At 37.7% G+C, this 14312-nt stretch overlaps 1 protein-coding gene across 1 annotated transcript in view; it reads left to right on the top strand.

The window, feature by feature from the left end:
• YIF1A (Yip1 interacting factor homolog A, membrane trafficking protein) overlaps positions 1 to 14312 on the top strand; it is a 466700-nt gene that overhangs the window by 10214 nt on the left and 442174 nt on the right. The window contains exon 2 of the mRNA XM_044075685.1: positions 4941 to 5164. Coding sequence (XP_043931620.1) covers positions 4941 to 5164 — 224 coding nt within the window. The remainder of the gene's footprint in view (positions 1 to 4940; positions 5165 to 14312) is intronic.

Genomic DNA, 14312 nt, shown 5'->3' with positions numbered 1-14312 from the left:
GGTTACAAGTACAACTGAGAGATGTTTACAGATTTTCAATTTAAACTTCTTTCCCTCCTGCTTAGCAGAGTACATGAGAAACACTCCTCTCAACCTCCATAGCCAGCACTTTCAATCCCAGTTCTTCAAGATGCAACAGTTTGTGCCTTTTAGATCTAGTCCTCAAAATATGTCAGTCACTCTCCAGTGACTTACAACATGTGAGCTGCTTCCTCAAACCTAGCTCATTGCAAATGCTCCTACATCAGTAGCGTTATATAGGTTTACATTAATTCTCTTCCATTCTCACTTTCTTAATTCTCTTCCATTCTCACTTTCTCTGCAGCTATTTACTTTTTCATCAACTGTAATCATTTTCTGTTCTCAGACCTATCCCTTTTTAACCGCTTCATTTCTATCTTCTGTCCTTCCTTCCCTTTTTAACCCCTTCATTTCCTTCCTTCTGTTCTTCCTTCCCTTTTTAACCCCTTCATTTCCTTCCTTCTGTTCTTCCTTCCCTTTTTAACCCCTTCATTTCCTTCATTCCTTTCTCCCTCTTACTTACAACTGGTCATTCTGCGCTGTCCTTTTTCCCCTTATAATCTGCTTCCCCCTTTTGTTCCATTTCCATATTTTTCTCCTTCCTTACCTTTAAATGGAACTTACTCCACTCTTCATGCAACCATTGTAAACAGTGCATCATAAGTACATAAATTATTATCTCACTGTCATCGGCTTTATTTTGACAGTTGGCACAGAGGGCTGTGAACTTTAAGAAGCTGCTTTCTGTGGTATAGGGTATAATTTCCTCAGTTTTCATTTGACTGTTATGTGACCTTGAACAAGTCACTTAATGAGACAGTGTTCTCTGGGACAGTTGGGAAATTGGTCTAGGTCCTCAATGGTCACTTGGTCAGCATGTCCAGGACTGCATGCCTAATAACCTCCTCTGAACTATTACATGCATCTTACACAGTGCGTACTCATCCATATGTGCCTGACCTACTGTTTAATTTGTTTGCATCTTTACATTTTTTATTATTGCACTGCTTTGCTTTACCTGTTATTAACTTGATTGATCTACCCACCATGTAATTTATTACCAGTTTTATTACTTTACTTTGTTTTGATTTTATCTTGTAGCCTCAGGCTGATCCTGGGAAGAAAAAGGTCCACTTGAATCAGTATTCCATCTTGTTTAACAAATGTATGTATGTGTGTGCGCAAACACACACACACACATATAGATAACAGAAAGGAAAACTAGTTGTACAGGAACAACTGCTCTTGGTATTGTCATACAAATTACTAAATAGGCCTGATAATGGCCTCTTTTAGTAATTTGTATGCCATTAACAAGAGCAGTCGTTCCTGTACATCTTTTTTTTTTTTTTCCCATTTTGTGTATTGCCCATAAGGACAGTAGCCCACGTTATTTTTTAATGTATAAAATAGGTGTGTGTGTGTGTGTGTGTGTGTGTGTGTGTGTGTGTGTGTGTGTGTGTGTGTGGTTATAGCAAAGCATGTGCGATAGAATTGCTTACTGTGGTTAAATAAGTGTGAAAAGGGTGCCTCTTAATATGAATAAGTAGGTAAATTACTGCAGTTGAATATGTTATTGCAGTGATACTAAGAAATGTATGTGTCTGTATGGGAACCAGTATTTTGATTTAAGGGAGAGATTTAAATGATTTGTAGCAGAAAGATGGTCTGAACAAAAAGGAAGACACCCCGCCAGGTGTAGAATTACCTGTGAATGAAAGTAGGGGTGGCTGGATGCTGGGACTAAACTGTTGTGTTTCTGACAAACACTTAGAAGTAGCACATTAAAGCAAAGGAAGTGGTTTGCCAAGAAACTATGGGAACTTCTATATTGGTATGGCTAACTAATAATAATACCATAAAATATCAGAATCCTGGGGGAGGGAAGGCTGCTTATCTCTCAACACTTGTGAACTTTAGCTTAACAGAGAGGGTGGTGGGGATAACACCATCATAATGTTGTGATAGCATAAACATGAAGATGAAAATTCAAAACACAGGAAATGCAGTGACTTATTTCTGTACTGTGTGTAAATGAACAAATACAATCCAACATGGCAGAACCTCCACACTACAAGGTACATTGAAACATGAATTCTACAAGAACTAACCCAGTTTGTAAAATGATATTTACTAAATAATCCAGTTAAACAGGCACTAGATCCTGTAATACAGTATGGTGCATCAGCTTCAGGTAAGCGAGGAATATCTTATTACTGGATTTTTTGTCTGTATCTGAAATATTCATTAATAAATGTCATTCTATAGGTTAGACTGGATCCTGTTGAATTAATGTGATTCAGTACACTTTGAAGTGCTGGGTTTCTGTTGTGGAACACAAGGATATCCAGGCAACATTTTGATTCTGTATTTTAGTCATGGCAGTAAGTGTGAAGAAAGCTATGCATACACGAAGAATGCTGCATTGTGATCCCTGCTTTGGCATAGTGAGGAGCTGAATTGCCATGGATGTGACTGGGATTAGTAAACCTAAGGAAAAAAATGCAGTTATTGAAGTGAAACAATTTGTATGACAGTGTGAGAGCTCAGAGTGTAAAGGAAATGTGAAACAGAAGTACATAATCTAGTACTTACCTATGAACCTGTCTGCCCATGGGCATTTATAAGCATAGCCACAGAGTAATGGCTTTCGCCTCCCCATTAGATTAGTAACCTGGGCCTCTGTCAACAGGGCTCCTGAAGTGATCCTAGGGTAGAACTTACAATTACCCATCCACTCATCAAGATTTCTCTTGAAGAGGGTCAGAGAGGAGCTCTGTCGAATATGGATTGGGATTCTATTCCAGAGTGAGGGAAGTCGCTGGGGCAGGAATCTATCCCTCCAGCATGTCCTGTTTATTGTTGTACATAGGTTCAAGTCGCTAGAACGAGTGGTTCTGAGGGATCTCCTGTTTTTGAGGTGAAGCATGTCCATTAGTATGTGTTTATTTTGATTTGTGTACTTCTACTTCAGCTTTTCACATGCACACAATGAAGAGTTAGAACGAGCGATCCCACTTACGAGCGCACACACACACACACACACACACACACACACACACACACACACACACACACAAAGACAGTGAGAGCGAGCGAGTGATCTCACACACAGTGAGAGTGAGGGCGTGATTCCACACACAGTGAGAGTGAAGAATGAGAGCGGAAGAAAGAGAGTGAGTGAACAATCCCTGGCAGCGACCCGCACATGCGTGCACATACGCGCACACACACACACACACACCCTTTGACATGTATGTGCCCTATTCAGAAGCCATAATGATGGGGAAGTTTCCTGATAAGGCTATATATTTTTTTAGTTAAATTCAGAATATTGTGACTCTAGTACCGTGCATGTATCTGTACTCATGCTATCTACATCACTGTGATCAGAATGCTGACTCCATACACTGCATTCTGTTATGTGTAACAGTAATCCATGTGATAGATGTCATGTGACAGCTACTGAAGGCTAATTAGTGGGCCTCCATATGCACTATCTGGAACTGTTCGGTTAGATTTTACTAAGCTTTAAGAGCCCTTTTGGTGCACCTTTTGTGTTTTTAATGAAATGATGGTCTTGCTTTACTCTTGCCAGAACTACGAATAATGTTAACCACATTTGTGTAGCGTTTTTTGTGCACCATCTTTGTCTGACAGGTTCAGCATCTAGGGGTACTATGAAACAAAAATTAAATTTGTAGCAATTAAAGCACTGCACTTTACTGTTACACTTAGTCAGGGTGGAGTTTATATGTTCGCCAAATGTGTGCATGGGCTTTCTGTAGGTATTTTGGTTTCCTCCCACAATAAGATGGAGTGGAAGCTCTGAACTCTTCAAATGTTTTGCATTTATCCTTGCCTGTGGCCCTAGTTGGGACTGGAAAGGTTCAGACATGGACCACTTCATCTATCTAAACAAACCAACAAAATTGACTGTATGGGATTTACCAGATTTAAAAAAATGCAAAAGACAGCAGTCAGGTTATTTACTGCAGCGAATTCTCAAGTATGTGAGCTCTTCTCCCCTTAGGCAAATCTCGTCAAATGACGTCGACTTCAACATTTGACAGTGACTGTTATAACAATTTCTTGTCAGTGTTGAAAATACTACTGTAAGTAGTCTTATTACAAGCTACTGTTAAGTATTTGTGTGTGCAAGTGTGGAATTGCTTGCTTTTCTGCTCATTTATGTAAATGTATATTTGTATACGAACTCATTTCTAATGGTCTTTCCTTGGCCATAATTATGAGATCCTTGTTGATACAGACTCAACAGTTCAGATTACAACACAAAGGACAAGAATAATATTTGCTTGGTTTTATTAACAACCCACCTCACAAGTGAGATTTACAACTAATCTGCACTATCTAGAGGTCAAGAAAATGAAACAGAATAAATCAACCTGGATAAAAATCAAGGAAAAAAAGTGTGTGGCCGCCATACGCATTCGAAGTGAAACTTTTGTAATGAAATGCGAAAATTTACTTATTTCAGAAATAGTGTGTGTGTTAATTTTCACACTTCATTACAGAAGTTTCACTTCTAAGGCGCATGGCAGCCATGCACATATATATATATTTTTTTTGTCATGGCTAGTTGGATGACTGCACTGCATAATTCTCACCCCAAAGAACCATATAGGTGAGACAGGGAATGAATGAGCAGACAGAGTATGGAGGCTTAAATTGGCAGGGTCGGGGACAAAAAGATGTAGAAAAAAGGAAATTTTGAAATTTAAGACTCGTTGTAACCAGTATCGTCTACCATTGATTTGTATTCAACTAGCCATAACTTTTTGTGCATTCTTTTTTGTTCATTTTGTGTTAATTGCTTTTAATGTTGTCATTTTAATACTGCAATATGCATGCATAACAAACAACACATGTAGCACCTGTCCGTTTCTTTCATTTTCTAGATTCAAAACATAGACCTCGAGGCCCTGCTGCACATTTGGGAGACCCAAATCAGCTTTTTGATGATACCAGTGCAAGCCCTCCTCCTCAGCAAGGAAACTACTCAAATCAGGGAATGGACGTGGGCTTCAACATGAGCAATATCTTCCCAGATCCAGTGGCAAATGTTGCAATGGCATATGGATCAACAATAGCTTCTCAAGGGAAAGACATTGTCAACAAAGAAGTATGTGAAGTTTTTTAGAAGTCATCTGTGGTGTCTCCTTATAGTTCACGCATTGATTTCTTGATCTCTTGCACCATTTATTCTTAATTTGTTTGTGTTTAATTTTGCTTTACTTTTTCTGATTTGATGAAGGACTAAAAATGTTGAATATTGATACAGAGGTCTTTTTTGCATCTTTTATAAAAGCAGTATCAAGTACGTTTAGTACAATCCAAGAAAATGGTAGGTACCATAAGCTGGAGGTGTTTTGTAGAATTAGACGGTGGTTTATAGTCTAGTGTGGTATTAAAAATCTTGATCCACTCTATCACTGTATTCAAAGTAAGATAATGTTGTCTTTCTGAATAATGTTTATGTGCAGCAATTGTCAGAAAGCTAAGTGCTCACATTTGGCACATGTACCTGTATGAGCTGTGTAAGACTTGTAGTTTGTCTTGTAGAACTGCTAACCATTCACACTTATTCAAGTAGTCAGTAAACATAAATAGATGGGTTTTCAAGCTGAGAAAAAGTTAAAAATATGTATGCTAAATAAAAGGATTGTGTCTGTTGAATCATTGACATTATGCAGCAATGTGTTTCATAAAACTTGCAATCAAGTTCATTATGCCTGAGGCCTTGTTATGCCAGCATAACACAGCTATTTCTTGGTTGAAATCTGGTAATTTCTTTGTACTCTGTTATTAAAGTAAAAGACATGGTCTTGAGGTAGTCGGCAGGGTACTACAGTAATGCAGTTTGTTAGGTACATGAGAGCAGTTGACTGGTGTGGTCTTTGATTATTCAACTAAAGTTTTTAACGCCCTGTCTTACAAGTCTCAAAACTGTGCTTATTTGGATTAGTTCACAATGGGCAAAACTGGTTTGAGTCCGTGTAGTTCAGTCAGCATTGCATCCTGCTTCATTTAGCTGTGGTATCTCACTGGATCCAGTATTAGGATTATACCTGCCAACAAAGGCTCACTTTGTCCACCTAATGTTGATGTTATAGACGTGATCTTGGCTGTTAGGATATAGACTGTCAACATTTTTTTTCAGTCTTTTGGGTCCAAGTTTAAACTTTAAAATGAGTCATGCCTTGCTATTTTGCACACGCAAAAGGCTGATGTGGTATCTGTGAACTGATGTATAATGATACCTGGTTTCATTCATTTGATCAGAAGCTCAAAATCTTAAAACCGAAAATGTTAAAGTTCAGCTAAATGGGAATTTGCCCGTTCCCCGGTATAAATTATAATTATACACGCGCACACACACATATATACATATATATATATATATATATATATATATATATATATACATATATATGGGTGGGGCTGGGTGGTGAGGGGTATGGGGCTTGCTTCCCCCCTGCATTAAATAGGTTTTTCAGTATTTTGAGTTTTCAACATTTGGGATTTGAATCATTTTGAGTTGTCAGTATCGAAGACTACAGTAAATTAGAAGTTATACATTGACTGCTCATTTTGTATTCAAAAATGAGCACAGTGATTGGCCAGTCAGCTTGCTCATTGTAAATTGGGCGTATTCCAGTAGAATAAATTCCATCCTCTGTAGTACCTTTTGAGTGGCCAGACTTTCTATTGGAATATGCTGAAGGACAGAGCAAAATAAAAGTGAGTACTTTTAAAGAAACAGAAATTTGCCCAATTTATCTGTCAAATTATGCACTATCCCTCGTAAAATCTCAACAGAAAAAAAAAGCAACAGGGATTGTTTTCTCTGTTGCTTCTCCTGCACTGCACTTATCTACTGTGCAAGCATGGGGACACAAGTTCCATACACATTTTCAGTACATCAGTAAAGAAGGAAAAACATGTAGGAAGACTTTGGTACCCTTATACAAAGACATTATTTAAGAGAGGTAAGCAGTTTATTTAAAGTCCGTGTGTAATGGCATTAATCGACTCCTGGGTGTGGGTATAGCAGGATTTTACCCATGGCTGACTTTAATTACTCAGGCTTCACCCTAGTGATCAAACCACACTATAAATGTGGGTAAATCCTGATATATCCACCTCCAGGAGTGGATTATTGTTTCGTAATAATGCCTAAGAGTAAATGACCTAACCATAAAAGGATAACAGTAAAATAAATTGAACTAGCATCAAATAAATTCAGCTGAATGGCTGCAAAATGAAGTAATATAAATAAGCTAACCATACTTGCCTGATGTGCATTATGATAGAATATGCTCCCTTTTAGGTTGTTAAATGACATAATTATTCATTCTACCATTTTGCTTCCTTTTCCTACTCATTCCCCTATACCACATCACTTGCTATACTCATATCCACTTAATTCCTCCCCTATTTATTCCCCAACATCACCCTATCGCTCACTACCACAACATATCCGCTTCTTTAATTCCTTCCTACCCATTACTCTTTGGAAAAAGCTTAGTTTTTCTGATCTCAAACAGGTTTAAATACAAACCACATCTCCACCCACCCACCCCATTTCCAATTAAAAACTATTCAGAACCCTACTCTTCCCACATCCATTCACTTAGCAGGAGACATCCACCCCAACCCAGGCCCCACCTTTCAGCCCACAATCTCCCCTAATCACCACAAAAAATGCTCTAGCAAACAACTCAAATTCCTTACCATCAATGCCCAAAGCCTAAAAAATAAACTATCCCACTTCCATGCTTGGCTCTTTCATAACTCACCTGATATAGCAGCCATCACTGAAACCTGGCTAAAACCTCACATTCATGACTCAGAATTCCTACCCCCAGGATTCCATTCTCTACGATCCGACCGACCTAATAAAAGAGGTGGAGGCGTTGCTTTAATCTACTCCAGCCTCCTGTCCATTACTCCCTACCAAACCCTATCCCATCATTCAATAACACTGAACTTGTAATCGGCATACTAAAAATGAACGACCATAAAAGTATCTGCATCATCTGTCTTTACATTCCACCAAGCAACAATACTAATACTCTGGAGGACATCCTATCCTGGACTTCCTCTAATATTAGTATTGAAACCTTTATTTTAGGTGATGTAAATATAGACTGGAACAAAATCTCAAACCCATATCCCTTAATCACCATCAACCTATTTAATTTCACCCAACTCATTAACTCCATTACCAGACCTAACAAAGCTAATCCTCCAGGCTCCATACTCGATTGGATTCTCGTATCTCATCCAAACAAAGTCATAAAATCTGACACCTCTTCAGACCCTCTAGGAGACCACCTCCCTGCATTTGCCATACGAGCTACTCCCCCCCCCCACTCCCACCTCTACACTCACACTCGAAACCTCTCAAACTTCAACCCCACTTCCTTCTCTGACTCACTTAAACAAATCAATTGGAACCCTTTAAAACTTCTACCACTAGACAAAGCCATCCTCTATTTCAATTCAACATTCTTAACAGTCCTTAACTCCCTAGCCCCTACCAGCACTATAAGACGTAAAGCTAAAACCTCCCCCTGGCTCACCAAAGATGCTAAAACGTTAATGCTCCTTAGAGATAAAACCTACAATAAACAAAAACAACCTGAATCACTCCTTAAATACAAGCAGCTAAGAAACCTTTGCAAGAAACAAATCATTAAAGACAAAAAATCTTATTACATTCAACTTCAAGAAAACCATGCTAGAAATCCCAAACAATTCTGGAATTCCATCAATTCTCTCCTCAGACCTGGTACTAAAAACAACCCCTGTCCAGATACCAGCAAAACCAACCTCAAAATAGCCTCTCTATTTAACTCCTTCTTCACCTCCTCCATTGCCGAGCTAACTAAAACTTTTCCCAACAATCATATATCTCCTGCCACTACTCAATCTTCCTCAAACAGTTCTCAACCACCCTCTTTCAGACTAAAACCTGTATCTATCAACCAAATAAAAAAACTCCTTCTTAAATTAAAGCCCTGCTCCAATGCCCCAGATAACATCCCATCTGCCTTCCTAAAAATTGCCTATGACACTGTTGCTCTTCCCATCAGCATCCTAATCAACAGGTCTTTACTCGAGTCTTACGTACCTAAACTTTGGCGTTCTGCTTACATACTACCTCTCCACAAAGGTGGCAAAAACTGTGTTCAGTCACACACTTCCGCCCTATTGCCATTCTCTCCCCTATATCTAAAATCCTAGAAAAATGTATCCACCTACAATTCCTGCCTTTCCTCACCAAGCACCAGCTTCTCTCTCCTACCCAACACTGCTTCCGCCCTGGACATAGTACTAACACTGCCTTTCTCTCCTTCCTACACTCAGTTAACTCTGCCCTTGACGCTGGTAATATAGTATCTACTGTCCTTCTAGATTTATACAAAGCTTTTGATACCATCTCACATACACACCTCCTAAACCACTTATCAAATCTCAACCTTTCCTCACAATCCCTTTCCTGGTTTTCCAGCTACCTCTCTAACAGATCTCAAGCAGTGAAATGGGGCCAAGCTACCTCCTCTTTTCTTCCTACTCCTACCAGAGTACCTCAAGGTTCCATACTCGGTTCACTACTATTTTAATATCTTCATAAATGACTTCTACAAGGCCATCCCCAACACTAAAATCGTTCAATACGCTGATGATTCAGCGTTAATCTGCTCTGCCTCTAACCTAACAGACCTCCAAGCCCTAACCCAAAGTGCCTTCTCTACCACTGAAAAGTGGATGCTACAAAACCACCTCTCCCTAAATGCAAACAAAACTAAGATACTCCTTTTCTCTCCCTCTAAATCCTCCTCTCTTGATAAACAGTCATTCCTAATCACTAGCCTTAATAACTCCTCTATCGAAATCGTATCCTCCTCCAAACTTCTTGGTGTCATTATCGACGATCAACTAAAATTTAATACACATATCCAACTGAATATCAAAAAAACTCACATAAAACTAGGTCTATTGTATAGAAACAACCACTTCCTCTCTCCTCACTCTAGACTAACCCTTGCTTCTACCTTCTTCCTTCCTTCCCTCCTATACGGTGCCCCTCTGCTAACTAATCTCTCATCCTCTCTTACATCCAAACTTGAGCTATGCTACAACAAAATCGCCAGATTTGCCACTAATGCCAAATCCTCTTCTCATCACTGTTCCTCCCTTCTCACCCTAAACTGTCTCGAACTTCCTAATCAACTTAACCTTCTCCAACTCACCACAGCCTTCAAGCTACCACTATACCCTTCAAACTGCCCAGCCCTTACAGATATCCTGCTCCCTTATACCCCCTGTCGACCACTTAGATCTTCACAACACAACCTGATCACAGTTCAAAAACCCCAATGCCCTGCTGGCCAGCTTCTCTTATCCTTTACACTTGCTAAGAAATGGAATGCCCTGCCCTTGTCTCTTAGGACCAGTACCAACCTAAACAACTTCAAAACTCTGCTTCATTCCTACCTCTTTCATAACAGAATTTGCAACTGCACTCCTCTGCCTTTAATACCTAAACTTTCTACTCCATTTGCCCCAGACTTAACCTCCTTCTATTCTGCACCTGTTCTCCTTTCTGTAATGCACTATGCTTAGTGAACGGCACAGTAAAACAGTATTATCCCAAGTATTGCCTCTCTCTCAAAACAAAATTGGAATTGTTGTGTTTCTTCTGTTACAACCACCTGATACTTGTTTCTTAGAGTGACTTAGACTTTACTTGTTTACTGGAATTATCATTGTAATTCAGAATTTGAAAATGGATTTGCATGTACTTTGAAATTATTTTTGTAATCTGAATATATAAATGTATTGATTTGTTTGTTTGTTTGTTTGTTTGTTTGTTTTGGAGCTTTTCTCCCCGGGCCTCCACTGAAAACGGGCCCAATAGCCCAGTGGACGTCCCCGGTAACAAACTGAAATAAATAAATAAAATCTAGTAGTATAGAATCCACAGGAGTCACCACACGAATGAACTCAATGAATATAAAATCTTCTTTATTCGAAATAAGGAACACAAGCGCTTTCACGTAGCTGTACTACGCTTCTTCAGGTGTATTAATGCTATAAAAACAAGTTGCTTATATGTAAAACATGTAAAACATTTTGGCGCGCAAACCAAGAAATTAAGTAATAATGAGATAATTGCTAACTCCTTTACATTTCCTCAGTGCGCTTATTAAAGAGACAATATTAAAAAATGAGAAATAGTAGCTGTTGCCAAAACAACGTTAGATAAAACAACAAAACATATCCCTCTGTTGCTAAATAGGTAAACAACATTATGACATACCAAGCAAATGTCACGAAACTCTCTATAATACTGTAAAAACATAGCATATAAAACAGAGCATGATCAGACCATTTTCCGATTCAAAAATGAACCGTAAACATAGTCACCGGACTGTCTAAAATCCCAACAAGTCTCATCTTAACAGCATAAGCAGCTTTACAATACATGGAACTATCTTGTAATCAAGAATAACCCAGGATATATACATAGTCCATTGAGACAGAGAATATTACAACTATTAAAGTCAGCTTGCTCACCTCTAGTTTATATAAACATGAGATATTAACGAATCATATGAGTATAATCCTGTTCATACAGACAATTCCCCAGTTGACAAGACAACATAAATATCCATGGATCTCAAAACCTTATTGTTTACGCTGGTATTCAGAAGCCTTGAAAACCTAACTGTGACGTCAGGATAAGGACACTAAGGGATAGGGTAAAAAAACGAGACCATTTATCAAAAAATACTCTATCTCCACAGACATGCGCCCATGATACGGACTTTGCCAAAAAAACATTCAGCCCGTCTAAAACTAAAAAATCTTTTATCTTTTATCTAAAGGTATCAGTGCCAAAACATTACAAAAAATCCATAGACTACAGATTCCTGTATAAAAACTAGACAAAAATAGTGAAGACAAGAAACAGACAAATAATTCCAAATACTATGTGTACTCAGACTTGTAAACGTTCTCTCACAGTATTAAAAAACTATCCAACTTAAATATTCTGTGTAAGAGTCCTTTAATATAAGACTACGTAAAAAGAGAAGGAAATGCCTCTATATACAATGGAAACAAAGAAGTTGTATCATTCTGAAGTACAGAATATACAGACTCAAATACGACAATAAATGTCAAAATGAATATAAAGAAAAACAAAAATAGGCGAATACGCTGTGAAAAAGCAAAAAGACAGTAAATATTTAGTTACCATATAAACAACGTTTCAAAAGCAGTATTTATTGATGCCTGTCAAATATGTCATGTTTGTAGCAGAGTTAAAAACATGTAAGCGCAGCAAAACAAGGACCAAAAATAAAAGACTAATTTGACCACGATCAAACAAGGTACTATAAATGCCATGATATATATGTCTACGTTTAGTGTCATAATCCTATAAAGTCGTACAATCTGCTGTGAAAACCTAAGCAGATGTAGAAGCAAATAAATAACAACGAAAGATTCAGTTGAAAAAGCTGAATCTTACTAGAGTACAAAGATAAAGGGGAAGCTTGAAAACAACTGCTGTATTACCATTTTAATTTAAAAACAGCCATCGGAATCAACTGGAATCATTAAACGCAATATATCAAAACTTAAACTATAAGGAAAAAAGAGAAAAGAATATAGCTGTAAAAATATGTATATATTCAAACAGAGTGTGTGTTTATGGAAAAACACACAAAACTAATATATAAAACATAAAAATTCGCAGTAGGTTTCTAATTTATAGCTGAATAAGTCAAGAAAAACATATGTGAATGTAGAGTAGATTGTATTATTAATGATGGTACTAATAAATTTGGGCTATTCCTTTCTCAGACCACATAAGATTGGGAGTGAAAAAGCTTGAGATATAAAGTAAAAGTCTATCCATGTGTTATAGGATGTATGTAAACATCACAGTTTTCTATTGTTGAGAACCGGTTTGACAGATACAAACTGGTTGATACCAGGGTATATGTGAGCTTTTAATGTAAATATCCATTTGAGTTCTCTAATGGCCAACTGGTTGATATTATCACCTTCCCTGTTATTAGTGGCCAATATCTCCAGGACCCTGAAACTAAACCTATGTGTAACATGTTCAACAATATGCTTAGCTAGAGCATTACTTTCGTGTCCTTTCTTAATATCGTAACAGTGATTGTAAATCCTGTCACGGAGTCTCCTCTTCGTAAGGCCTACATAAAAAGCTTCACAGAGGTCACACGTTGCTAAATAGATTAGATTTATGCTATTACAATCACTATGGAAACTTGGTACAAAAGTAAAAAACCCTTCAGGATGTGAAAAACTAACATTCTTAGATATATATGGACACATATGGCATCGTCCACAAGGAAAGGTGCCTTGTGGGTCACAATTCCTATTGTTTGATGGAGAAGCCTTTTCTAAGCATAACAATTGTTTCAAGTTGTGACAGGTCTTATAACAAAACCTAGGGAAATCACCCACAATAGTTCTAGTAAAGGGATCCATAATCAGAACATTCCAATTCCTAGTAATGATTTTATTAAGGTTGACAACATCACTGGTGTATTTAGTGACGTAACTCAATTTGTCAGTAAATTTGTCTGTATTCATAGTATGAATTAAAGGAAAACTCCTATCAGAATCAACTTTATCTTGCATGTTATTCATTTCCAAAATAACTTTCTGTTTACATTCCGTTATTAACTTGAGAGGATAACCTCTTTCTCTGAACATGACTTCTAATTTATTAAGTTCTAAATATAAAATATTCTTATCACTACATACTCTACATATTCTATACATTTGACTTAATATAATCCCTTTGAAGGTGAATCTGGGGTGCATACTTTCAAAACGTAAAAGTGTGTTTCTCCAGGTGGGTTTCCTATATAAAGAAGTATCAATCTTATTGCCATTCAGTTCCAGTGTCAAATCTAAAAAATGTATCCGATAAGGAGATATTTCAGCAGTGAACCTTAAAAAGGTAGTGGTGGCCTCTAATTCCTGAATGAAATTCAAGCATTCCACTTCAGTACCTTCCCATAAAAAAAGAACGTCGTCAACAAATCTTTTGTACATTCTTATTTTGCTAAAACCTACATGTTTAAACAAATGATTAAGCTCCCAGTTATGGACTACAAGATTAGCGTAGCTATTTGCACAGGGGGTGCCCATGGCAACCCCCCACTTTTGCAAATAGAAATGATCCTGATACAAAAAAACATTATTATTGAGTA

The sequence above is a fragment of the Protopterus annectens genome, chromosome 6.part1 (assembly GCF_019279795.1).
Source record: "Protopterus annectens isolate FY-2018-M chromosome 6.part1, PAN1.0, whole genome shotgun sequence".
NCBI classification, from domain to species: Eukaryota; Metazoa; Chordata; order Ceratodontiformes; family Protopteridae; genus Protopterus; species Protopterus annectens.
Note: the sequence above shows the minus strand (reverse complement) of the source record. Positions and strands in the feature narration are given on the sequence as shown.